This window comes from Scophthalmus maximus, chromosome 3 (assembly GCF_022379125.1).
Source record: "Scophthalmus maximus strain ysfricsl-2021 chromosome 3, ASM2237912v1, whole genome shotgun sequence".
NCBI classification, from domain to species: domain Eukaryota; kingdom Metazoa; phylum Chordata; class Actinopteri; order Pleuronectiformes; family Scophthalmidae; genus Scophthalmus; species Scophthalmus maximus.
In genome coordinates, this window is record NC_061517.1 from 24,876,767 (window position 1) to 24,902,788 (window position 26,022).

General features: G+C 43.7%; 2 protein-coding genes across 5 annotated transcripts; both read left to right on the forward strand.

The window, feature by feature from the left end:
- The first annotated feature begins 2,348 nt into the window (after positions 1-2,348).
- LOC118313406 (poly [ADP-ribose] polymerase tankyrase-1) lies at positions 2,349-18,676 on the forward strand. 2 transcript variants are annotated; one of them, XM_035638801.2, is made up of 28 exons: positions 2,349-3,112; positions 4,239-4,463; positions 4,609-4,704; positions 5,564-5,600; positions 5,956-6,031; positions 7,417-7,437; positions 8,987-9,081; positions 9,169-9,235; positions 10,004-10,190; positions 10,384-10,505; positions 10,727-10,818; positions 11,250-11,328; positions 11,473-11,644; positions 11,894-11,973; positions 12,222-12,367; positions 13,182-13,347; positions 13,435-13,654; positions 13,974-14,083; positions 14,304-14,492; positions 14,637-14,883; positions 15,001-15,083; positions 15,422-15,542; positions 15,642-15,739; positions 15,914-15,988; positions 16,201-16,306; positions 16,850-17,036; positions 17,167-17,323; positions 17,437-18,676. In XM_035638801.2, exons 1-28 carry the CDS (start codon positions 2,503-2,505, stop codon positions 17,521-17,523), a joined length of 3,951 nt encoding a protein of 1,316 aa, XP_035494694.1. In that variant the 5' UTR covers positions 2,349-2,502; the 3' UTR covers positions 17,524-18,676. The 2 variants fall into 2 exon arrangements, with proteins under 2 accessions (XP_035494694.1, XP_035494695.1); XM_035638802.2 differs by lacking the exon at positions 7,417-7,437.
- Positions 18,677-19,469: 793 nt separating this feature from the next.
- idua (alpha-L-iduronidase) lies at positions 19,470-25,862 on the forward strand. Of its 3 annotated transcripts, none has more exons than XM_035638813.2 (14): positions 19,470-19,740; positions 20,576-20,716; positions 20,804-20,886; positions 21,279-21,386; positions 21,610-21,705; positions 22,002-22,204; positions 22,316-22,495; positions 22,874-23,090; positions 23,262-23,471; positions 23,618-23,739; positions 24,282-24,407; positions 24,642-24,718; positions 24,873-24,973; positions 25,093-25,862. In XM_035638813.2, exons 1-14 carry the CDS (start codon positions 19,604-19,606, stop codon positions 25,191-25,193), a joined length of 1,902 nt encoding a protein of 633 aa, XP_035494706.2. In that variant the 5' UTR covers positions 19,470-19,603; the 3' UTR covers positions 25,194-25,862. The 3 variants fall into 3 exon arrangements, 2 of the variants coding, with proteins under 2 accessions (XP_035494706.2, XP_035494707.2); XM_035638814.2 differs by having other exon boundaries at positions 19,603-19,740; positions 20,576-20,678; XR_004794461.2 differs by lacking the exon at positions 25,093-25,862 and having other exon boundaries at positions 24,629-24,718; positions 24,873-24,924.
- Positions 25,863-26,022: the final 160 nt, after the last annotated feature.

Here is a 26,022-nt window from a genome sequence, read left to right on the forward strand (position 1 = left end):
GCTTCAAGATGTATCTGATTGGTTCACAAAACTGTTCACTGGAATTTTGAAATCGTGAATATTTTAGATCTAATGTAAATTTGAAAACCAATATTAAAATACATTTCTAAATAAAGGACTACCAAGGAAATTAAGAAAAAAGGGAGACCTATAAAGTTTAAAAATCAAGTACTATTAAATTATTCTTCATAATATTTTGCTTGTTTGTATTCAACGTGATACCTTACTAACATAATGTGTGAAACCAAAAGGCAATATATTATTTTGGCCTGTTAAAAAATATGATTACTCAAAAATGAGTAGAAAGATGGAAAATTAAGGGAACGATGAGGTAAAAAACAGTAACATTTCAGTTGTAGTGTCAGATCTGGATCCTGCAGTTCTGGAGTCAAGAGATACCTGCAGAATGAGTAGAGAGATAAAAAGAGAAGTGAATCATGGGAGTTCCCCCAGCAGCAACTAATGGATGATTCAGGTCCTGACTTGACTTAACTTAACGTTTTAAGTTTAAGTCTCTAAACTTAAATGCCTCCTGGGAGCTCTTTCCAGATGGAGAGGAGCCTGGCGGCTGAAGGCTCTGCCTCCCATTCTACTCTTACCGACTCAGGAACCACAAGAAGTCCTGCATCTTGGAAGCAAAGTGATCTATTGGGATAGTAAGGTACTATCGGGCTCTTTACGATGTGATGGGGCTTGATCATTAAGGACCTTGAATGTGAGGAGAATGATTTTGAATTCTCTGAATTTCTATGGCGTGCCAATGCACAGAAGTTCACACAATAATAATAATTAAATTGTGTAGGTAGAAGTAGGCTGTCCTGGAGACTGGTTTTATAGTCAAAGTACACTTCCTGCTAAAAAATAACGGCAAGATTCTTCATGGTAAAATTGCAGGAATTGTTCAAGAGAACCAAACCGATTCAGGGGGTGTGTAGATTAGGCTGGAAGGAGCATTTAGTTTACCTCTTATACCGAAACACGATGACTCAGAGGACGCAAGGTGAGAGAAGGGAGATCGGTGAGCATTTTCTTTTGTGAACAATTGAAAGTCTTTCTTTCTCCTCTAGATAACCTGGGACATTGGAAAAAAGAAGTTGGTGTGAGAGGATTCCATCAGGGGAATGTCACCAGGATGACGCACGGTTCCCAATAACAAAATATTAAGCAGATCTACAGTAACAGGCTGCGTTTGGACTTGGAGAGAAACAGCAGTAATATTTTTGGGGATTTTTCTCACTGCATATATGTTCTTGTCATAAACTGTGGTCTGGCCTGGATGAGATAGTGACAGCAGTGACAGTGAGGAAAAAGCTTCAGCATGAGGCCCATAGATAAGGGTGTGTGTGTGCTCTTTTGTGTGTGTCTTTCGATAGTTGTGAGGGGCAATTTTGGTTCGAAACCATCGTTGTGAGGCACATTTCTGCCAGTCCTCACAGCTTCAAGGCGTATTTGAGGGGTTCAGACCTGGTTTTTGGGGTTGGGGTTAGACATTAAGTTGTGATGGCTGGGGTAAGGGGCTGAGGACTAACTAAGGTTTTGTTCAAAACCATTGTGAGGACATTTTGACCTCACAGCTTCAACGCCCTGTTTAAGGGGCCAACTTCAATTGTCCCTCTATCTTGTTCTCCATTTAGAGAGTAGAATCCACGTCCACATAGGCCTGTCACGATAAATACTCGCACAAAATATTGTCCTACAAATTATTGCGATTAAAAAAATATATTGTTGTTATTTTTTTGATACTGAATCGTGATACTTGCTGATCGGCCAATTGGTCGTTGCGTGTGCAAGTCCTACACGATTTGTGTTGCTGCTGAGAGAAATGTTATCAAAAGTTTACACAAAACAAGTAATTTGTAGACATGGTGCCTATAGAAAAATACTACGATTGCTTAATCAATCCACGAGAACAGATGAGATAGACAGAAGCAGCAAGACTTGCTAGCAGGGCCGGCCCAAGTCATAAGCGAACTAAGCGGCTGCTTAGGGCCCCCCGGCCACCAGGGGGCGCCCCCGTGCCCAATGTAACTATAGGCACGATACAGCCGTCGTCAGTCAGACAGTTGATGCAAAAGGCAGTAGCGTATAAAGTTGAAGATAAAGGCAATGTCGCAAAAGAGGTCGTGCGTGACTAATTTCAATGTTTGAACAAAGACGTCCACCGGCCAGCTGTCAAACGAGCCTTTCGGTTCAGTCGAGGTATCTTCAGCTAACGTTCGTATGACGACGGCTAGATTCCACTCAGTGCTGTGTCACTTTGAATATGAAAGAGCACCTTATTGCGAGCTGGCTACTTTTAAGATCAAAAACCAAAGAAGCATTCGATTTGCCTTTCGGTATTCGTTGGACAGTGATGGGGAAGTGTGGTTCACGTGTGGTTATCATACCACGATCAGCATTGTTTTGATCAAGATGGTGACAGTTGCTCGGGTCCTGGACAACTGATTGGCCACTGTGGGACTTCGGATCCAAAGGGACTTTAGTGTATCATATCATAACCACATGCATGTAGTTGTGGTCTCAGTTGCTCCCCGCCCCCCAGAGCCTGAGAGTCAACAGCCGAGACAGGAAGCACGAGCACTTTCACCGGAAAGGAGGCGCAGCGCTCATCGTCGCCTGAGAGCTGCTGTAATGGCGGTGTCTCGTCGCTCCTCGCAGCAGCAGAGCACCTTACAGTCCCCGCCGAGGAACAGCTCTCTGTCGGGCGCCCCGGCTCCGGCGTCTCCGCCGATGGCGCTGCTCGCGTCGGCGGCCGGGCCCCCGGAGAGCGAGAGGGAATGCAGCGGGGGGATCGAGGCGGCCCTGGCCTCCCCGGACCCGTCGGCCACTGTCCTGGCGAGCAGCGCGAGCTCCACCACGACAACCTCTGGCGGCGGCTGCGGCGGCAGCAGCAGCAGCGTCTCGAGCCCCGGCTCCGGAGCGACCAGTCCCGCCGACGGCAGCAGCAGCAGCAGCAGCGGCGGCGGCGGCGGCATCGGCGGCGCGTTCCGGGAGCTGTTCGAGGCCTGTCGCAACGGAGACGTGTCCCGGGTGAAGAGGCTGGTCGACTCGGTGAACGTGAACGCGAAGGACATGGCTGGTCGGAAGTCGACTCCCCTCCACTTCGCTGCGGGTAACGACGAGCTAAGCTAACGACGAGCTAAGCTAACGACGAGCTAAGCTAACGACGCGCTAAGCTAACGACGCGCTAGGCTAACGACGCAGCGGCGTGATGTTTTCCTAGCCGGGGACGCTATCGGGGCTAGTTAGCTAACGTCGCTGTGTTTTGGTCGACGTGTTTACCGCGGAGCTTTTTTTTTGCCACCTCCGATGACGTTGATGCAACGGCGGTGTATCGCCTCGTAGCGAACCAGCCGCCTGGCGTGTTTGCTAGCCCTGGTGATTTGACGCACTCAAAACGTCAACACTTTCTCGCACAACGTAACGCGAGCGAACGCGACGGACCGCTGCGTTGGCGAGGGGCCCTGGGAGAAGGAGGAGGGCGCAGCGAAGAGCTTCGGCGTTATCTATGTTACAGCTGAACAAAGTAAATGCTGACTCTGTTGTCACGTAAAGTCCTGCAACAGAGGCGCGTCCACGGTCACGGTGCACGCACGGTAATATCGGCGCGTTATCCGCATCGGCCGATATTGACTTTAAAAATGAAATAAATGATATCGTGCATCTCTAGTAGGGAAGGCAGTAAATGCTTCGATTTTTGTTTTTGCACTTGTGATTCTGTTTGCACAACTCAATGCACGTTGTCACTTGTGAAACGGGCCAACTTTGCCCTGGTCGTGGGTACCACTGTTGTGATTGTCTCACGGAGAGCATCATCCAAGCCTGTGGATGAAGTAGACGTTTTTAATTATGTTTCGGTATTATTTTTCTGTCTGCATTTGGTGGGGGCAACACGATAACAGATGAGATGCATAATAATATGTTAATTCCACTACAGAATAGACTTGATGATCCCTGCAATCAGGGTTGTGGGGGGAAAAAAAGAGGATATATTTATATATATCTGTATCGATATCAGTTATCGTGTTGCCCCCACCAAATGCCAATAGCGTGCCACCCAATAAATCTGGAGGACATTTCATAACCTAGCTATTTATTTGGCCGGGGGGTTTCCATCTGAAACCTGCAGTTGTGATCATACTGTTTAGATTGTATAGCATGGACTAGGTACAGTGTACATGCACCTCGCCTAACTCAACGTTGAGCATCAATTTAAACGTGTTCTAATCCTCTTTCAGGGTTTGGCAGGAAAGATGTGGTGGAGCACCTGTTGCAGACCGGGGCCAATGTCCACGCCCGGGACGACGGTGGACTCATTCCCCTGCACAATGCATGCTCCTTTGGCCATGCAGAAGTTGTCAGCCTCCTTCTGTGTCAGGGCGCCGACCCCAACGCCAGAGACAACTGGAACTACACGCCGTTACATGAGGCGGCCATCAAAGGAAAGATAGACGTGTGCATTGGTAAGGATCCGATGCCAATAATGTCCGAGCTCAGGCAATTCTGCAAGTTTGTGATGAATTAGATTTTACTACCAACCCTCCTGCCGAACTCTTTGCTGTGTATGAGACTAATGTCTTTTTTTTTCCATCTGCAACTCTCGCTCAGTGTTACTTCAACATGGAGCCGATCCAAACATCCGCAACACTGACGGCAAATCAGCTCTGGATCTGGCTGACCCGTCAGCCAAGGCTGTTCTCACTGGTCAGTCCCTCTCAGCTGCTTATCTCTTACATACACATTTTAGACCTTTAACATGCAATTTTTAAAGCAATTGATGTACGAGTGCGGGACTTAATAAAGCTTCACTCAGCGGATAATCATCATTAAATGTAATAACATACTCTAAATGTAATGGTCGCTCACACAAAAGAATGTAAATGTGGTTTTGATATTTAAGCAATGGCTCACGACAGGCCGTGGTATATGCTCATTATATCACAGTTAAGGGGCGATCTCCTTCGCTGTGATATAATGAGTGTATATCGCGGCCTGAAGTGAGCTATTGCTTTAATAAAACTGTTGGCGAAATGAAAGTAATAGATGTCAAAAAAGCAATTTTTCTACTCTACTTACGTCCTTACTTCCTCAGTCACGGAGTGATACAGACCTGTGCAAACTGATTCGACGTCATAGCCGTTGTATGCTGTCAATATACCACGGCTATGAACCAATCAGATCCCTTGATGTGAGCTACCTGTTTTCTAATTTGCAATAGCAACAACCAGTCATGTGACCTCTTGTTTTGGGGCATTTTGTTGATGGAGCAGAGGAATCTTACTGAAGCAAGGTGCCTTGTCCTCACACTTCAATGGATCTTATTTTTATCAGCTCCATAATCTTGCCGCCTTGACACAATGTGTAAAGGCTATCAAACTTAGTTCTGGTTGTCTCCTGGCATGAAGCGACTGCCACAAATCACAGAGTTCATCCGTTTACCAAACAAACATGGGCAGGAGTCCAGTAACGCCTTTCACACGCCAAAAAGATTACATCACATGCAAGACATCCTAATGAGTGCTAAGCATGCCAAGCTCTAATCTTTGTGTTTATTTTCATCCAGGTGAATACAAGAAGGATGAACTTCTGGAAGCAGCAAGGTGAGTATCGGTCAGACTGGTCAACGCTCACACTTCCTGCTGGCTACAGTCATTCTTAGCTGTAACATGAAGTGGAAATGCCACAGTGAGAAGTAGATTGCTTGACATCATCACACAAACAAATAGCCACAATGATAAACTTTGGAGGCAGCAGACTTTCATACATGCACGTAACTGTTAAGAACACAAGTAACAAAAAGTAGTATGTTCATCTCGTATTGCATTCGTCTCATCTGTGAAATCCCGTGACACGACATTTAGGTTATGCAATTCAAGTATGCCAACAAAAATCCCAGGGAACAGTGATTTCATCGAGGATTACGTCATGACACTGATATGTTCTGTGTAATTACAGGAGTGGAAATGAAGAAAAGCTGATGGCACTGCTGACTCCCTTGAATGTCAACTGTCATGCCAGCGATGGCCGCAAGGTAAACTAGCCACTTTTATCACACCACACTACACCAGACACATCTTTCACAATGCCATGGATGCAACCTGTTGTTCAAGGTGGCATAATCAGTGTACAGTATTTTAAAAATAGCGAGAAGGCGTCCGAGTCAGACAATGTGTGAGTAGTCTGATTATGGCTGGATTAGTTGTGTGGTGCAGGTATAAAGAGGATTTATGTCGTTGGATTTGTGGGAGGCTGTTAGTGGGAATCGCTGTCTCTAATTATGCACTTCCATTTGCTCTCGCCATACTGTCTCGACTCTCACTCAACGGTGTGGGGGAGGCTCAGCTAATGTAGACAGGCCATTCATTTATTTTACAGTTCAGTAGTGTATTCGTTAATCGTTTTTCAACATGTTTGGATCAAGTGTTGTTAAGGGGGAGCATGTTTTCTCTTCTTCCTTATAATCACTTTTCCATGCCAGGTGGCGGAGCGAAGCTATTTGTCGTCTTGAAATCTATTTAGCAACACAAGCAGCAGCTCAGATCAGAAAACAAGACTTGGTTCAGTCTGTGTATTCTGCCGTCGTTTATTTTTGTAGGTTGCTTCCGTGTAATTTCCAGTGTCTTCTCTAAACTCAATCGTTGTTACTGGAACTATTTTTTCAGTTCCGTCTTTGTTGGCAGGTGGACTAGATGGATAATTATATAAACGCACACTTTTATTATAGAATGTACTTTGCAGGTCTATATATAACATTACATATACTGACATCAGCATTTAAGCATTGTCAATTTAAGTGAAGGATTGTTTTTGTATTTCATTCCCACATTGTGTCAAACTCGATACCATTTTTGAGTCTCCCCCCCCCCCTAGTGCCTTACCTTTGTAGACATTATAGAATATTTTTTGGTCTTACTCGGCAAAATTGCTTTTCTGGTTATGTTAATATTTAAATAACTCACAAAAAACATAATCCCAAGCTCCACTTTGCTGTAAAACGCCATGGTCCCGAACATTATATCAGCCTCTGCTAATGTCGTTCATTCCTAACCAAATTTCTTCAACAGCACTTACAGCTTTACTCCTGTCTGGTCTCGTCACAGTATAATCAGACGTTGCATGATCTAAGCCAGTATGCCTCTGTCGATTCGGCCGTGTACCATTTGCATTTTTCACAAAGCCATCGAGAAAAACCGAGGGGGAGAAGTCACACTCACCCTCCAGCTAATTATTCTCTCTGGTCTGGCATCACATTTAGTTTCAAACACATGTTTGAAGGATCAGTCATTATAACTAGAGCTTGTGTTTCATTGACTTAGGAAGGGAGAGAAAAGAATTGCTGTGAAAAGATACTGTCATTTTTGTAATTTTTGTTTCGTTTTTGTTTTCCGTGTGACTCTGGAAACATTTGTCGATCAGTCAACATCCCAAAAAATGCTGGTAAGTTGACCTTGATAACGGCCACTTGATTGATGCACTGTTGTGATCTTCTTTTGTTTTTTATTCCTTTAATCCATTGTTTTTATTCGACCAATAAGCTGGCTGTCACTTGTTAATTGCACATCATGGACCTGGGTGTAGGGGTCACTCATGTATCCTACCCTGATGCTCCTCTGTGTGTGCGTGCGTACACCTGTGTGTTTGTGTGTGTGCGCGTGCGTGGCATGTGAGTCAGTGAGCGAGTTGGGCTGGTGTCGTGGTGACTACTCATCTATTTTGGATTCGGAGAGGAACACAAAATGTCCACTGCCTGCTTTCTTCCGCATCTGTCCTCTCCTGCACACTCACCCACACTTCTCCCACGTTCAATCACTTGCTCTGCGGTCACTGTCTGGCTTTCATTTTACTCATTGTTTTTGTTTTTTTGACGACGATCACTCGTGCATGCCTGAAGGGCCTGCCCCTCTGCATTGTGTCAAGCAAATCCTGAATATGTGTCTGTGAAATCTGTGTCTTCTTCTTCACGTTCCCTGTTGGATCAGTTGGTTATGCAATAATGAATGGACTACATTTCACCCGTCAGTCTAGTGCTATGCTACCCTTTGTGGGAATGACTTATGATTGCTCGTGTCGCCCCTCACTGCCTCCATGATTCCACTCCCATCCGTCTGATTTTTATAATTTTCACTTGAGATCTAACAGTTGTCTTTCTGGACTTTACAACCGTCTCACTGCATGGAAACTGAGTCGAATGACGTCCCTCCTTTTGACTGTAAGACTCACTGGAGCTAGACTTTGGAATGGAGAACAAATGCCGCCGGAGTTTGGATTCGCAGCTTTGCTCAGACTAACGTTTATTTATGTTCTTGGCTGAATTAAAGCCTTTTGATCTGATCTTTTAATAGCCTGCAGATATGCTCTCTCAGACACTGCTTGTTACAGCACTGCATCCTGTTATGTTTGGGGTTTTATAGCACAGAAACAAAATTCAAATGAGATCTTGATCTGAAAGTTTAACATTCAAGAATTTAAAGTAACCTTTACAGTAACATTACTACCTACATGTCCTCTATTTGCCATAAAAATAAAATTGGACATGGAGCTTAACAACTATGGGGATTTTACCAACTGGAACTGCATTAAAAATTCAACAGGCTATTCTATCCCAACCATAATTCCTTCCCTGCCATTTTTAAAATCTATCACTCTAACAGATTCACTATTGGATTCTTTATTTTCTGGCTGACTTATTTTTAAACCTCTTAGCAGATCTTATCACATGACAGTTGAGGTAGATGAGTATGATGTTAAATTTCCTTATTGCTGCTCACTCCGGTCCGACATAATATGGAAAGTAAACATTTTTTTTTTAAACTTTTTTTTGACCACAAACTTCATTGACCTTGCGTCATATCCTCCATTCATCTGCAACTCACAGCACATTGCTTCTGGCCCTAATCAGCCGCTTGTTCCCATGGCCATCGGAGGCAGTGCACCTGAAAGCAGCAAGTGGTCTGTGTACGGTTAACAAGCTGTCCTATCTTTACAGTCGACTCCCCTCCACCTGGCTGCCGGCTACAACCGGGTCCGCATCGTTCAGCTCCTCCTTCAGCACGGAGCAGACGTTCACGCCAAGGACAAAGGGTGAGGCCTCATTGACGACTGAAGAATAAAATTGGTCATGATCCAGTCATTTTGATTGACGTTAACCTGACTGTCATGTCCCCGCAGTGGCCTGGTTCCTCTTCACAACGCCTGCTCCTATGGTCACTTTGAGGTCACTGAGCTTCTGCTTAAAGTAAGATCCCACTGTCTTTAATATGCTTTCAATTTCAGGATTGTCCAATAACGCAGTCAATCTTGACCTTGGTTTGTGGATATAGTTGAACATATGTATACTGGCATCTAATCCCGCCACAGTTTCACAATATTAATATTAATTTTCCTAACTTGTTGGTGGAATGTGAATTTAAAGAGTTTACCCATATCCTGACAAAGACAGCATATTGGTGATTAGTTATTAGGACTTATTAGACATATCTGGGCTTTAGTGAGAAACGCTACATAATATTCGCTCTGTATTAGAGCTGCGATCGATTCATCAATTAGTAATCAACTACTAATTAATCGCCAACTATTTTGATAATCGATTAATCTGTTCAAGTAGTTTATATGAAGAAAAAAAGTCAAAATTCTCTGATTTCAGCTTCTCAAAGGTGAATATTTTCTGGTTTCTTTACTCCTCTGTGACAGTAAACTAAATATATTTGGTGTGTGGACAAAACAAAACATCTTCTTGAGGTTTTGGGAAACGATCGTCATTTTTCATCATTTAATGGACCAAACAATTAATCCATTAATCGATAATGAAAAAAATCATTAGTTGAACCTCTACTCTATATTATTAGTTACCCACCTTCACCACTTAAACCAGGAAATAGTTAATTAAGTCTCCCATCTTAGAATTTCAAACCAATTTTTTTGACCAGTCCAGATTCTAGAAATAAGTTGGATAAAAATAGAAATTGTCATGTACATATCCTCTGACGTGCTGCTCTGTCCACAGCACGGAGCCTGCGTGAACGCCATGGATTTGTGGCAGTTCACTCCTCTCCACGAGGCTGCGTCCAAGAACCGAGTGGAGGTCTGTTCCCTGCTGCTGAGCCATGGGGCTGATCCCACCCTTCTCAACTGCCACAGCAAGAGCGCAGTGGACATGGCCCCCACCCCCGAGCTTAAAGAGAGGCTCACCTGTGAGTTCTAACCAGTCACACACATACACAATGATGAAGGGATAACTTGCTCATTTCAGAGGTCGTCTGTATGAGCAGTAGCTATTTGTACAATTCCTTCAAAAACCCAAAACCGTTTTCTTTGTAAGAAGTACCCTGACATCATTCAAATATTTAATTCATGTATCTTTTTTTCCCTCTCCCTTTCGTGAAGACGAGTTCAAAGGTCACTCACTGCTGCAGGCAGCCCGGGAGGCAGACGTGGCCAAAGTGAAGAAGACTCTGGCTCTGGAGATCATCAGTTTCAAACATCCTCAGACTAATGAGACGGCTCTGGTCAGTACCAAGCCTTAATACTTGGTGTTGGGGCCAAAGATCACTTGCACATTTGATTATATGATTACAAATTCTTGGCATGCCTAACAAAAATTCACCTGGTGAATTTGAAGTAGTCTTGCCAGAAATGGTTATTGGTTTTGGGGATTTTACATTTACATAGTGGAAAAAAATTAACTTTGATTTCCAGTACACTAATCTGATGTTGATGTGTACTTCAGCACTGTGCCGTGGCGTCCCCGCACCCGAAGAGGAAGCAAGTGACTGAGTTGTTGCTGCGCAAAGGTGCCAACATCAATGAGAAGAACAAAGAGTGAGTTCACAACATTTAGATTTAGCATTTTACGTTGATTCTTTTTTTCTTTCTTTTTTTGAGGAAATTGGGTTAAAGATTCTTTTTTATTATTATTATTATTATTATCTCATAAGTTCTGGACACATTCAAGAGGCAGTTAGCGATAATAATCCAATACACTTTTTGTAAAATTCAACGAATATTTCCTCCTGGTCCGTAAGCTGTCGGTTTGGTTTGTGCGCGCCAAAAAAAACGAGGCTGCTTGCTTGGTTCGATGGTGAATCTTTCTCCAAAATTGCTTACTGCCCATACCCCTTTTAAATTCTACAATTGGTGTAACAAACAATAATAATATGGTACAATAAATGGTAACAAACAAGGTATTTATTGATACAGCACTGGCCTGGATGACTAACGGTGATAACTTTCCCATTTAACGTGTCTTCCAGTTTCATGACTCCTTTGCACGTTGCTGCCGAGAGAGCCCACAATGACATACTGGAGGTGCTGCAGAAACATGGAGCAAAGGTCTGTTGTTTAAGTTACTTTTGGCTGTGCAGCCAGTTTGCAATTTTTCCCACGGGTTTGAGCTTTTCCTTGTGCTAGTGTGTGATATTGTGCATGCAGAAAGAGACTCATGCTGAACCCTGACTCCACCTCCTCTGACTCCAGGTAAATGCTGTGGACACACTAGGTCAGACTGCTCTTCATAGAGCGGCGCTGGCTGGTCACATCCAGACCTGCAAGCTGCTGTTGAGCTACGGGGCCGACCCCTCCATCGTATCTCTGCAGGGCTTCACTGCTGCTCAGATGGGCAACGAGGCTGTACAACAGATTCTCAATGGTAATCAGAGCTGCTGCATTTCTAGCTGTTGAAAAAAAAAAATCAAACCTAAATGCAAACCATGTTAAAGTCTGTGAATGAAAATTCTCTAAAACATATTTAGTTTCCTCCGCTAACATACGGCAGTATTTCGTTCATCTGAGATATACATAACTCTTCAGGGAATTTCAGATCTGTCTTCCGAGGGATGTAACAGATCATACAGTTTCATCCGTTATATCTGATGTATACGTTTTCTTTTTTCTCCAGAAAATGTTCCCACGCGTAATTCTGACGTGGACTACAGGTTTCTGGAGGCGGCTAAAGCAGGAGATCTGGACACAGTGCAAGTAAGTTCACCGTTTCTTCTGTAGTCGTGGCTTGAGTTTGGATTTTTGCCATGATTCCCTAATTTGTTTTATTTAGTCGCAGTTGTTTTGGCAGTTTTGAGCAGCAAAACTACTTTCACATCATTGTAACAAAATCATTATATTACACTAGCAGCAGTGGCTTACAAATTAATGTGACATTATTGTGTACCTGTTAACATACCACTCTAATTGGTTGCTAATTGTCACTTTGTCTCTGTGTATGGCAGCAACTGTGCACCCCTCAGAATGTAAACTGCCGGGACCTGGAGGGCCGCCACTCCACTCCTCTCCACTTCGCAGCCGGTTACAATCGAGTGGCTGTAGTTGAATACCTGCTGCACCACGGAGCTGATGTCCATGCCAAAGACAAGGGGTGAGCTCCTCAACTACCATCTTACCTATGCGACTGTTATAGAATGTAACAAATGAGTGAAATTTGTTTCAATTTTTGGAGCAAAAAAATGATTTTTTGAATTTTCTGCACGCCACGTAGTTCAGTACTGACGTGGTTCATTCCTGCATCTTTAATACTTTAAATGTTTGAGATTTATTTAGCAGCAGTTACACATACAGAGTATTTAAGGTGACATGTTCCGCTCATACTCAGGCTCATATTTTTAATTTGAGTTATCACTTGAAAAAGTTTACATGCTCTAATGTTCAGAAAAGGTATCCGTGTTGTCATACTGCCCATTCCTCTTTTTTTAACCTCTGTCTAAAGCCCCTTCACACTGGCCAAAAAACCCGTTTAAACCCGCTAACACCCGGCGTGTGAAAACGTTTAATCGGCATTCAGCCCCGGGTCAAATGACTCTGCAATAGACCGTCACCTCTGATTGATGTGAACATCACACCCGGGTGAATGCGCTAATTTGCTCGATGATTTGCTCGATTTGCAGCTGTTACCTCACCAGCTCGCAGGCTTCGAACTGTAGTAAAGAGACCTCTCGCATGTGGCTAGCTCGCTTAGCCTAGCTTTGGCTCGTTGGTGGTAACAACTAACACATCCAGATCATCGATGAGGTTTGGAGAGGGGCACTTTATTTCAAGCCACAGGGTGGTCTTTTTTCACTGTTTGTGTGCCGGCAGACTCCACAGACACACACTTTTATGTGCATAAAACACTGAAAAAGTGGTCTTTGCATAATATGTCACAATGCCTCATCCTTCTGTTTTTCCTCCTCCAGCGGTCTGGTGCCCCTCCACAACGCATGCTCCTATGGTCATTATGAAGTGGCTGAGCTGCTGGTCAGACACGGAGCTTCAGTCAATGTGGCCGACCTGTGGAAGTTCACACCGCTTCACGAGGCCGCAGCCAAAGGCAAATATGAGATCTGCAAACTGCTGCTCAAAGTGAGGATCCATTATTGTACGGTCTCAGATTCATTTGTGTCCCCTGTCAGTATCTGTAATGACGGATCATCTGTTTGACCCGTTCAGCACGGAGCCGACCCTTCCAAGAAGAACCGCGATGGCAACATGCCGCTGGATATGGTGAAAGACGGAGACACAGACATACAGGACCTTCTGAGGGGCGACGCCGCCCTGCTGGACGCTGCCAAGAAGGGCTGCCTGGCCCGAGTCCAGAAACTCTGCTCCCCAGAGAACATCAACTGCAGAGACACGCAGGGGCGCAACTCCACACCACTCCACCTCGCAGGTAATCAATACTATCCTCTTTTTAATGCATGTCGTCTTTGTACTGGATAAAAGTACTAACACACTCCTGATATCATTTATGCAAAAGTATTGACAGATTTTTTAAATGATTTGTCAAGTCCCAAATGGAAATTTTGTACAGTGAAAAGCTTGCAACATCGTCCCTGATGCGGTTTGTTCTTTGTATGTTGTGAGCTTACATCTCAATGAGACTACCTGATTAAATATAGAAAATATATACCATATGTTTTAGAAAAGAGTAACTAAAATGCTGTACAAATGTACATTTTCATGCTCTGATTTCTGTTCCTCTTTCCCAGCCGGCTACAACAACCTTGAGGTGGCAGAGTATCTGCTGGAGCACGGGGCTGATGTCAACGCCCAGGACAAAGGAGGCCTTATCCCTCTTCATAATGCTGCTTCTTATGGGGTCAGTGTCGGCAACGTAAACGTAGACACATTTCATATCAAGTGCAGATCACGTGGGGTCTGATTTACTAACATTTCTAAACTAAAAGATATTTGTGTTGACGGTCTGACCTTAAATGCTGTCGTTTGAAATTGGTTCTGTTATTTTGTTTAACTTTGATTTGATTTTCGGTTCAGAGATTAGCTGCTGACTTCTCCTCTGCCTTCTCTTTTCCTCACAGCATGTGGACATTGCGGCGCTACTAATCAAGTATAACACATGCGTGAATGCCACGGACAAATGGGCCTTCACCCCCCTCCACGAGGCAGCCCAGAAGGGTCGCACACAGCTCTGTGCACTGCTGCTGGCGCATGGAGCCGACCCCACCATGAAGAACCAAGAGGGCCAGACTGCTCTGGACCTGGCCACGGTAACGGCTTCAGTCAACAGCTTACAAATTATTGTGATGTTGATCTTTTCAGGCTGGTGTATATTGTTTCACTTGTCCACTGACCACAAACTCTACGGGATTTATAGAAAAGCAAGTGTTCTAGATTTCCTTTGCCATCTTCAGGCTGATGATATCAGGGCCCTGCTGATGGACGCCATGCCACCAGATGCGCTGCCCAGCTGCTTCAAGCCCCAGGCCACAGTGGTCAGCGCATCCGTCATCTCCCCTGCCTCCACACCGTCCTGTCTGTCGGCCGCCAGCAGCATAGACAACCTGGCCGGGCCGCTCACCGAGCTGGCGGCGGCAGCCGCCGCCAGCTCCTCCGGAGTGGCAGACGGAGCCTCAGGCACTGACCGCAAGGAAGGGGAAAGTAAGTTTGTCGCATGTTGAATATCAAATACTGGTCAGTTTACAAAGCAGGATGCAGAAAAATGTAGACATCGGGGGAAAAATGTCAATCGACTTCTAACATTGTTTTTTTTCATAGTGACGATGCTGGACATGAACATAAGTCAGTTCCTGAAGAGCCTGGGTCTGGAGCACCTAAGGGACATCTTTGAGAGGGAGCAGGTCGGCTACCTCAAAAATACTTTATATACCTGAAGCTTAACCGTTGATTTCACATTTATTTTTGTCAATCCCAAAATACCATACTTGTTTTATATACTGCTTGACATTTAGATTAATTTGTACACAGCAGCTGTTTTACATGTCATTTTTTAACGTGATTTATTTTTTTTATTTTTGGGGGGGTTGATCTGCTGCAATGTGTTGAATATAGTATAGATCAGAATAACTCTGATGTCTGGTTATTTGTTAACAATGCTGACAGCTGGATTAAATAGACAAACGGTTCATTTGACTAGCCAGTACATATTATATTATACTATTTCTTTCTTTTTTTCCAGATCACCCTGGATGTGTTGGTGGACATGGGTCACGAGGAGCTGAAGGAAATCGGAATTAACGCCTATGGCCACCGGCACAAGCTCATCAAGGGTGTTGAGAGGCTGCTGGGCGGCCAGCAAGGTGAGGGAGAATCTTCTACCGTTTCCGGCACCACAGTCGGACATTACAACTTGCACACACCAGCCTTTAAGTGGATTTTAACTGTTTTTTACTTTTCAGGTGCCAACCCATATCTGACATTCCACTGTGCCAACCAGGGCACCATCCTAATCGATCTGGCCCCAGACGACAAGGAGTACCAGTCTGTGGAGGAGGAAGTGAGTCAACCTCTTCATCCTAATTTGTATTGTAGTTTGTTTTGGGGGGTTTTGCACTTAAACAAACAGGAGAGAAAGAAGAAGAAATCTATTGGCTATTAGAAGACCATTGGCTGATAGCTGGTAGTGGTTTGCCTAATGATAACATCGTGGTGTTCTTGTTGTGTCACTCAGTTGCAGAGCACCATCCGAGAGCACAGAGACGGAGGCAACGCTGGGGGTGTGTTCAGCAGATACAACATCATCAAGGTCTGAACCAGGAGTCTCTCCGTACTTGTTTTTTTCTTTTTTTGAAAATCTACACAAAACTGAACAGTTTTTTCTGGGGACTATTTCTTAGATATACAGTATTAATGAAAACTGATCAAAGCCGTCTGACCAGCTGTAGTCATCATTTAATCCTTTGGTGCAGGCATAACACACTGCATCTTGTCTCATCTGTGTCATATTGTGCCCCACAGATTCAGAAGGTGGTAAACAAGAAGCTGAGGGAACGTTACACCCACAGGCAGAAGGAAATCGCAGATGAGAACCACAACCACCACAATGAGCGGATGTTGTTTCATGGTAACCACACACACGGCATCTTGCCTAAAATAATTAAAGTGCTGCATGTCAGTAACTGTATATAGCATAATTAGCATAGTGTGCGAAAGTTTTTCTCAATACAGGAGAGCATATATGACCTGAGAGGTATTTACAAGTTTACTGTACAAAAAGCCAAAAAGGGGATTAAAAGGAAATGCGTCTCTATTGTTTGGGGAAAAATGTGGAAAAATGCCAATACAAATGTAAAAATGTGTAATTCACTTTTGGTTTTTAGAAAAATGATTTACGAAAAGCTATATATGACGATTGCAAGTGTAAATTAATTTTCTTTTTATTTCTCTTTGATTATTTCTGGTAGGCATCTTAAATTGCAAAGAAAGTAGGCCGGCATATATAAGCATCCTGCTTCTGCCTGAGCCTGTTCAGTCATGATTTCAGAAGATGACTGTTTATACTTTGTTTACACCGTCTATATTGTTTCCACTTACTGTACTATGTGTGATGATGACTGACTAAAATTCAATTCAATAATTCCCCTATTATCGTCCTGTGTTCTCAAAGGTTCCCCATTCATCAATGCCATCATCCACAAAGGCTTTGATGAGCGCCATGCCTACATTGGAGGCATGTTTGGGGCAGGGATCTACTTTGCGGAGAACTCCTCCAAGAGCAACCAGTACGTCTACGGCATCGGTGGAGGCACAGGCTGCCCGACTCACAAAGACCGCTCCTGCTACCTGTGCCACAGGTAACGTTTGATTTGACTCTAGTGCCGTTTCAAACTGCTCCCCTTTTTTATTCTTTCTCAAATTAATGGTTTTATGTTATATCGTGGAGACACAATATGTAACCCTTCGCCTCTCATCTGAAACTCTCAGGCAAATGCTGTTCTGCCGAGTGACCCTGGGGAAATCCTTCCTACAGTTCAGTGCCATGAAGATGGCCCACGCTCCCCCGGGGCATCATTCAGTAATCGGGCGGCCCAGCGTTAACGGCCTAGCCTACGCCGAGTACGTCATCTACAGAGGAGAGCAGGTAGACGATGCTTCTTTCCCTTTCTCCTCTTCAGGGCTGTATTATTAACAGAAAATACACGAAACACCTTCCGTCTCATGTTGACTTATGTTCTGCTGTATCTTTTCTCCCAGGCCTACCCAGAGTACCTCATCACTTACCAGATCCTTAAACCAGAGAGCGCAGCCCAGTCAGCCGCAGGAGCTGAGCAGAAGTCATAGTTACTTCACGTCGCTCACGCCTGTGATGCCTGTTATTTTCTCCTTTGTATTGCAAATGCATAAACACCTTTTATTTACCAAACACATTTCCAGTCTCTTGTCCAGTAGAAGCCATGGTGACCAGTGTTTTATGAGCAGATATGCTGTATAATACTCTCCTGCTCGTGGTGATGACTCTTTTTTTTTTTTTTTTTTTTGCATCGACTGCATGTTTATACAGAAGCATGTAAGGGTTAGTCCCCCGCCCTCCTCCTCATCAATCAGGAGGTTGCCTGTAGAGACTTTGAAGTATCAGCATTAACAGTTTGCCACTCTTAGCCGCATTGTAACTGTGGTGAATCACCGATCACACACACACACACACACACACACACACACACACACACACACACTTACTGTCTCACTGTCGGAGCCTGAAGCCTGTGGACTACTACTGGCCCACCGTATCTGGGTTCATTATGTACTGAATGGCCTCTAGTTACTGTGATTTCAATGCTAACGTGTAACATTACCGAAAGGTAACAGTGCGTTGTTGCTACGCTGAAATAGTGACATTTCAATCATTCGCCCCCCAAGAACACTACAAACACTGAACAGAAATCTGAAAATGCTTTTTCGTGGTTTTGTTCAGGACTGGACGCGCTAGATAGAGAGAGGGGCTCTCTGTCAAATCACAAGAGTTGAGACTTTTAGTGTCAAAATAATATTGATTTGTATGAGAGCAGACGTGAACTACTGAGATTACGTCTGCTCAGTGCAATGTAAGGCATCATAATTCCACTTATCGTGGCTGTTGTATATTAAAAGCATTGTATATGACCGTGTTTTAAACAGTAGAGCTGGTAAATGTCGAAATTGGATTGTGATGCCTCACAAGTCATCAAAAGCAACCTTCCGTTGCCATGGTCTTACAGACATCCCACGCATAAGGATTTTGCACTTTTACTTAGAGACCTATTTAAGTTATTTTGAATTTAAATTGCAAATTTCGCGGGAAAAAAAATATTTGTACAGGTTGTGTAAATGGTTGTGTATAACTGTCGCTGTTTAACAGTACCCTTTGAGTTTAACTGTAAATGACATCTGAATTTTTCTGTTCATGCCTTATTGTTTCTCCCAACTTTTTTTTTAAATAAATGTCCCATTAACAGCTTCTTGTTTTTTTAGTCTTCATTTACAAAGAATGTAAAGGTTCTTCTAATCTATTTTAACCCTTTCTGTAAAAGTTTCTTTGTACACAAGATTTGAAATCGCATTGAAGATAGAAAGCTTTAGAGTTGCTGCACTAAACGTCCAGGTGTAATTAAACGTTTTATAAGCAGTGGCGCCCCCAGAAATTTCACAGGGGGGGTCAGATGGAAAATATAGAAAATCTCCGGCTTGCACACCAATTTCCAAAAGCCATGGCTGAATTTCAGGAATTTTATAATGCCGTTGTAGTATATTTTGGAGAGTTGGATTTTGTTCATTTTTCCTTTAAAGACCAAGTCTATTTTTTGATACCTTAGATATTAAACACTTATTTTCCCTGTACTCTCATTTGGGTCCTGCTCCTTCAAACCTGTGACATTTAACTATACTATTTAACTATTAATAAAAAAAATACTTCATTCGTTTTAATGAATAGTACCTAATGTGAAATACATTTTAATCTAATGTAAAATATCAGATTGACCTTAAGTCTGCTGCACTTCTCTGTATGGAATACAATAAACAAGTGCACCTACAGCTGCTGGGCTGGCTGCACTTGTTAGTATTTAAACTTTTACTTTGACCTAACATTACTATTTAACTATGATAGAAATATATTTATAATATAATGCTTTAAATGAATAGTACCTGTATACCTATATTTATAACACCTATGACGTTATCCCCTCTGAAAACAGACGTTGCTCGCATGCAGGCAAGACTACAACAGCGTCGCATGCAATGTACGTCATCACGAGGCGCCGACTTGCGGCGGCTCGTCGCCGTTGTTGGGAGTGTTTGGTGAAGTTGGGCTTCGGCCTGGTGTTTTTAGAAGGAGTGGGGTCGGCGGTGCGACACAGGAAGTAGCCGTGCTCGGTGGCGGTCAGACATGCACAGGCGAGCTCTCCCTGTTTTGGCTTTTCTCCTGAACGTCGCGCGGACGTCAGGCGCGTCGCACGTCGTCACGGCGGACGTGGGGAGAGCGGTGGGAGACCTGACACACTTCTGGAGGAGCACCGGCTTCTGGTAGGTCACGTCCTCCCGGTTCCTCCAGCAGCGAGTGTGAACTCCGGTCAGAAAGTTGAGAATGTGGAAAGTGTTAACGAATGCCTCTGTGATAAATAAAGCTGCGTCGTAATTTCACATCAAGTCGGCATCCGCAGCAATGTCGCTGCACTTTTTAAATGTCCATTTTTTGTCATCGGAGATTGGCTTCTGAAGTTGTCGAGTCCAAATGAATTAGTCTCAGAGTACTACACGTTTGTAGAAAAATGCATGAGCTGGTATGTTAAACATAGTGAGGTTAAAAATCCATTGTTGTGTCACACAAGGTTAAAGGTGAAATATTATGCTCATATTCAGGTTCATACTTTTGATTTGTGTTGCCACTTGAAAAGGTTGACATGCTCTAATGTTCAGAAAAGGCATCAGTGTTCTCACACCGCCCATTCCTGCAGCTCCTCTTTTCACCCTCTGTCTGAACACTTGGATTTATTTTAGCCCCGCCTCCCGATAAACCCCAGTCTGCTCTGATTGGCCCGCTGGCCCAGTCTGTTGTGGTTGGTCAACAGACTTCAAAATGTGTAGGAAATGTCACGCCCCTTCACCTGTAAAAGTGGAGATTCTCAGTTTGCTGGCGGGGTTAGTGTGACGTCACAGTGGGAGAGAAATCTGAACCAGTGGTTCAGAGCCAGGCTGTAGGGTTGAGCCAACTCACAAAAACTACAGGGTGGTCTTTTTTCACAGTTTGTGGACTGGCAGGATCCACAGATACACACATGTATGTGCAGAAACACTGAAAAAGTGATTTTTGCATATTACTTCACCTATAAGAGGAAGGCTTCTCTCTCTTTGTGTCCAGCCCTCCTCTCCCTCACACCCAGGCCGACCAGTTCGACCTGAGCGTCGACCAGCAGCTGAACCTGGCCTACGTGGGCTCCGTCCCCCATGGAGGGATCCAGCAGGTCAGGATACACTGGATGTTGGAGCTGGTCACTGCACAGTACGTGAACAAGGAAGTGGAGACCATGTAGTAAAATTTGATATTTGCCTAGTTTGAAAATAATATATTTATTGTTTGTTGTTGTAGAGATATTGGAGGACGACCTCAGTACGACTTCACTAAACTGGACCGGCTGTTGGAACTCTTGTGGATTAATGGGCTCCGACCAGGTACCGAGCCGTCACAACAGGGCTGGGAAACATCAAATCATATTTGTGATACGTAGTTAAAGTCAGCTTCGAGTTTTCTTCTGGATCTAGGTTGTTGCCGACTGGACGAAACCCAAATACTTTCATATACAGTGTTTCCCCTAGGTTTACTGGTTTTGGGGGGGTTATGGTTAGGGTTTGGGCTTGTTAGGGTTAGGTTTCATTAATCCAGTTTCATCCACAATCTTTTATGCAGTAATGAGGAATAAGGTATATAAGGAAAGTGACCTTAAATGACTTCTGCTTGGCATTGTATGTAAAATACTAAATTGGGGAGCCCCCCAATTCAATGGTAGGGGAAACACTGATATAAGAATATGAAGCAGAGTTCTTATTGCACTTCCTGTTGGCAGGCTTCGAACTGATGGGCAGTGTCTCAAACTACTTCACCGACTTTGAGGAAAAATCACAACTGGTCGAGTGGCGAAATCTGGTTTACCTCATTGCCAAGAGGTACATAGGTGAGTGAGATTTGTCATTATTGTATTGAATATGTTTCCTCTCCATAGCATGTAAACATGGCCCATAGAAATATAGGAAAAGGGTTGCATTAGTGTCAGGTTTTTCAACCAGGTGACCCGCTTGCTGAGATTTTACCGTTTGTGCTTCACAACTAAATAGATCAATAGCATCATTTCAAACTTGTTCAATTCTTAATATTCACTGTTTCGTCTGAAATCACAGACAAATATGGCCTGGCAAGTGTTTCTCAGTGGAGCTTTGAAACATGGAACGAGCCCAACAACCACGACTTTGACAATGTCACCGTGTCCATTCAAGGTACAGTCATGACCTGCTAAATGACAGTTATTTTTCAAGTGGAAATCAGAAATGCAAATTTGTTCCAATTGTTTCTCTCTTAGACATAATATTACTTATATGCTTACTACTACTTATCCTTAAAATTAGTAATTTGCTCATTTGAAAATTTGAAATTCCAGTAATCATCATTTCCTGCGATATGATTTCGATCCACGTGAAGACATGAGAGTGGTAACAGTGTGTGTTTCACAGTGTACACAGATTCAGTATTGTTGCCGTGCCCAGGAACAGTTCTCTGGTTGTTTTTTCTTTAGGGTTCCTAAACTACTACGATGCCTGTTCCGAGGGTCTGCGTGCTGCCAGCACTCTCCTGAGGTTTGGGGGTCCTGGAGACTCCTGCCATTCCCAGCCACACTCGCCGTACTGCTGGGCCATGCTGCAGCACTGCTACAACGGCACCAACTACTTCACAGGGGAAACCGGCGTCAGGATTGACTTCATCGCTCTGCACAAGAAGGTGGGCTCGCCTGACTTGAAAGACCTTAACTCCTATTAGCTCAATCACCTGAATAATATAAACTACAATGCAATTAGAATCCCTTTTTTTCTTTCTGTCTCTGTCCTTCAGGGAGGAGGCTATTCATTGCCCATCCTTCAGCAGGAGATCCAGACCGTGGGGGAGATCCAAGAGCGTTTCCCTCGGTTCCGCAGCCTCCCCATTTACAATGATGAGGCCGATCCCCTGGTGGGCTGGTCCAGGCCTCAGGGGTGGAGGGCGGATGTGACCTACGCTGCCATGGTGGTGAAGGTGAGCTGAAGGGTAACATGAAAAACCTCTGGACTCAAATCATATTTAAAAACATTGGATGGTGATGGTGGTGAAGTACGAGTGCAAAAGAGATGATATATTTATATGGAAGAAGATTTCTCACACTTATTTGCCTTAGTGATTTCATTGATTTCTTGTGACTGCATTCAACGATTACATGTTTGTCAACTTTGATGAGCCGAATGTGACCTGGGCGTTCAGAGTTTCCCGCTATCTTTTATACTTCAGTGTGGAAAAAAACACACATTAGACTAAAGTACAGTTAATGTCTCAACGGAAACATTTTTGTCAGTTACAGTCCATAACACAACACGAATTTAAAAATGTTTGTGTCCTCCATCCTGCTCCATTCAACAGGTGATACAGCAGCACCAGGACCTGCTGCTGGCAGACCCCAACAGCACCATCAACTACACCCTGCTTAGCAACGACAATGCTTTCCTCAGCTACCACCCGCACGCCTTCACACAGCGCACTTTGACGGCGCGCTTCCAGGTCAACAACACGCAGCCGCCTCACGTCCAGTTCATCAGGAAGCCCGTCCTCTCTGTCATGGGCCTGCTGGCGTTGCTAGGTGACGATCTCCGTACAGTCGGACACGTGACCCTCAGTTGGAATACGTGAATGATTTTCTAAATTAGCCCCCTAGCTGAAGCTCAGGTCTCCAGGATGTTGCTCTTTCATCGGCCCCAGTCCTTTGTTTAATGGCCTCGCCTTCCTCTCCTGCATGTGATTTAATTTCCAGGAGAGACCCAGGTCCAGGCTCAGCATCTGAACTCGGCAGGAGCCGGCAACAGCACAGTGGGAGTCCTCGCCACCAGCCACAAGCCTCTGACGCCAGGAGGCTCGGACAGCTGGCAGGCGGCAGCACTGGTCTACAACAGTGACGACAACCGCACCTCCACCTGCATTGATGACATCACAGTCTTGCTGACGGGACTGGCTGCACAAAAGGGTGCGTTCGACAAAATAACTTTCGGGTTTGATGTTATTTTATGGTTACAATATTTATCTCATACCTTAAAATCCTACATACCGTTAGTCCTGCAAGTGAGCAGTTAATTTCAGTCCTTCCGTGTTCTGTGTGTTCTCTGTATCCAGGTCTTGTGTGTGTCACGTATCACATGGACAACAACGTAACCAACCCGTACCAGCTGTGGCAGAGCATGGGCAGTCCCGACTTCCCCACAGCAGAACAGTTCCGACGGCTCAGGGCTGTGCAGGTAACGGGAGCACTGAGCGACAATCGGGACAATTAACATGAACACAAAAAAATGTAAAATAAAAGGCTGATTGTTTCATCCATTTATATTTAATTACCATTTCATAATAAGATACAAACATCCGCACTCTAATTTAATCAGCCCACTCTGATGATTATTATGGTTGGTTATTTGCTATGCATATGGAGTTTTTGTTCAAAACGGAAATCAATTTGAACAGAACTAAATTGTTTTGCTTTTTTTTGGACGAACCATAGTGTTGATCTTCAAGGTCACATTCCTATGAAGCAGTAAAATTGCTTCTTCAGTGTAAATACTGAAATAATACATTGTTTCCCCCCAATGATACAATATAATAACATATCTGTAATTTTTTGATTAATGGATGAGGTTTATGTACAGTGCATCTTTAATTACTATGTTGAATTCCGTTTCATGTATAATCAATTGACATGAAGGCAGGGCGGATTCATCTGAGGCTGCATCTTTTCTCAAAAGTGTTTTAGTCTGTGCTTTGACCGACCGATGTGTCATTATGTCAGGACCCTCGTGTCGATGGACCCTGGGAAGTCCCTGCAGGCGACACTCTGACTGTAAAAGCCAAACTGCCCGTACCCTCCGTCCTCCTCGTCCATGTATGTGCCCAGCCCGAAGCCGCGCCAGACCAGGTCAGTATCAACACACACACGCAAACAAACGCTGAGTGGTCTCCTTGTCTGTTCATCAGCTGAATCCCACCTCTATAGCTGAGGATATACGTTTCTGTGCCAGATTTTCCTGCCATCACTGAACTAAGTGAGAAAGTGATTTTATTTAAGTATGAAACCTGAATGTATCTCAAAGCCTGTGTTGAGAGGGAAGACCCGCGGCTCATTCTTTAACTCTGTAGATGATTTGATCAGGTGAATGGACTACGCTTCGTCAGGATCACCAAAGGCCAAGTCCTGGTTGTCTGGTCGGATCACTGTGTTGATTCCAAGTAGGTGGACACAATTGATAATTTCTCTTAGTAAGTGTTAATGAGTGAAAGCAGATGCTGCTTCTTATCCAGAGGTCATAATGTCAAGTACAGCAGTACATGCAGTATGTGTGCACATATTCATTCATTCCTTTTGCTTTCCTCTTATCTGCAGATGCATCAAGACGTTTGAGGTTGAATTCTCCGCAGACCTGGAGACATTCCGCAGGGTTAATCCACAGGACACCATTTTTACTTCATATGTCTACTCACCAGGTGAGGATTCCTTGTGAAGAGCAGTGAAATACACTTTCCCCTCATATTTCAAACTATATTTTGCCATTTGTGACCTCCAACCATATTGTAACACCATTATACCACTTTGTGTTCCGTAGTGGACAGAGACGTCGGTGGCCTGTACAGAGTTCGAGCTGTGGACTACTGGGGAAGACCAGGGCCACATTCGCTGCCAGAGAAGTATTCAGAGGAGCACTAGACCAAGGTTGAGTCTGAGAGTTTTTATATTGTGTTTCGGAATTGTTTTATACATTTTTTATAGAGATCAATGTGCTGATTTTACTCTTTGTTATACAGCACATGTCGCAGGTGATTGATTTAGCGTTGTTTCATTCGCTCATTCCCGTTACACCAAAAAAGTTTATTATTTATGCTCACGATCTGTTGTGCTCATGTTCTACTTGACACTAAGATGGGCATCACATTTTTGATAACAGTAATTTTGGAAACAAATGTTAAAAAAAAAAAATAAGACTGAACAGAATAATCATCAGTAAACATTACCAACATTTCTGAGATGAATATAGCTATTGAACACATCCTGTCAAGGTGGAAACCTTTTTAGGGTTATTACTCTGAATCAAATTACATGGCAACATGTAATATTAATCTTTTAATAAAAAATAAAAAGTATGACTCGGCCATATACTATATATTTTTGCAATTGTAAACAAATCCCATGAACAGACCAAAAGGATAAGCGGTATCGATTATGTATGGATGTTTACAACTGCAGTGTTGAAATTAGTTTTACTGTTAATGCGTTCCATATAGTGTCACATGTCCTGTCAATGGTATGGAAGGAGGAGTAAAATATATTTTTTATAATTTCCCTTTTAATTAAAGTTGCATTCTGTTTTGTATTCTACTTGAATTGTCTCTTAGTTTATATATATCACGGTTTTACATGTGTTTGTGCACCAGTGAAATCAAGGTTGGATCACCGGTCTCTGTTTTTGTTAGGGCTGCAACTAACGATTATTGTCGCTTTCGATTAGTCTTTCAATCATTTTTCTCGATTAATCGAT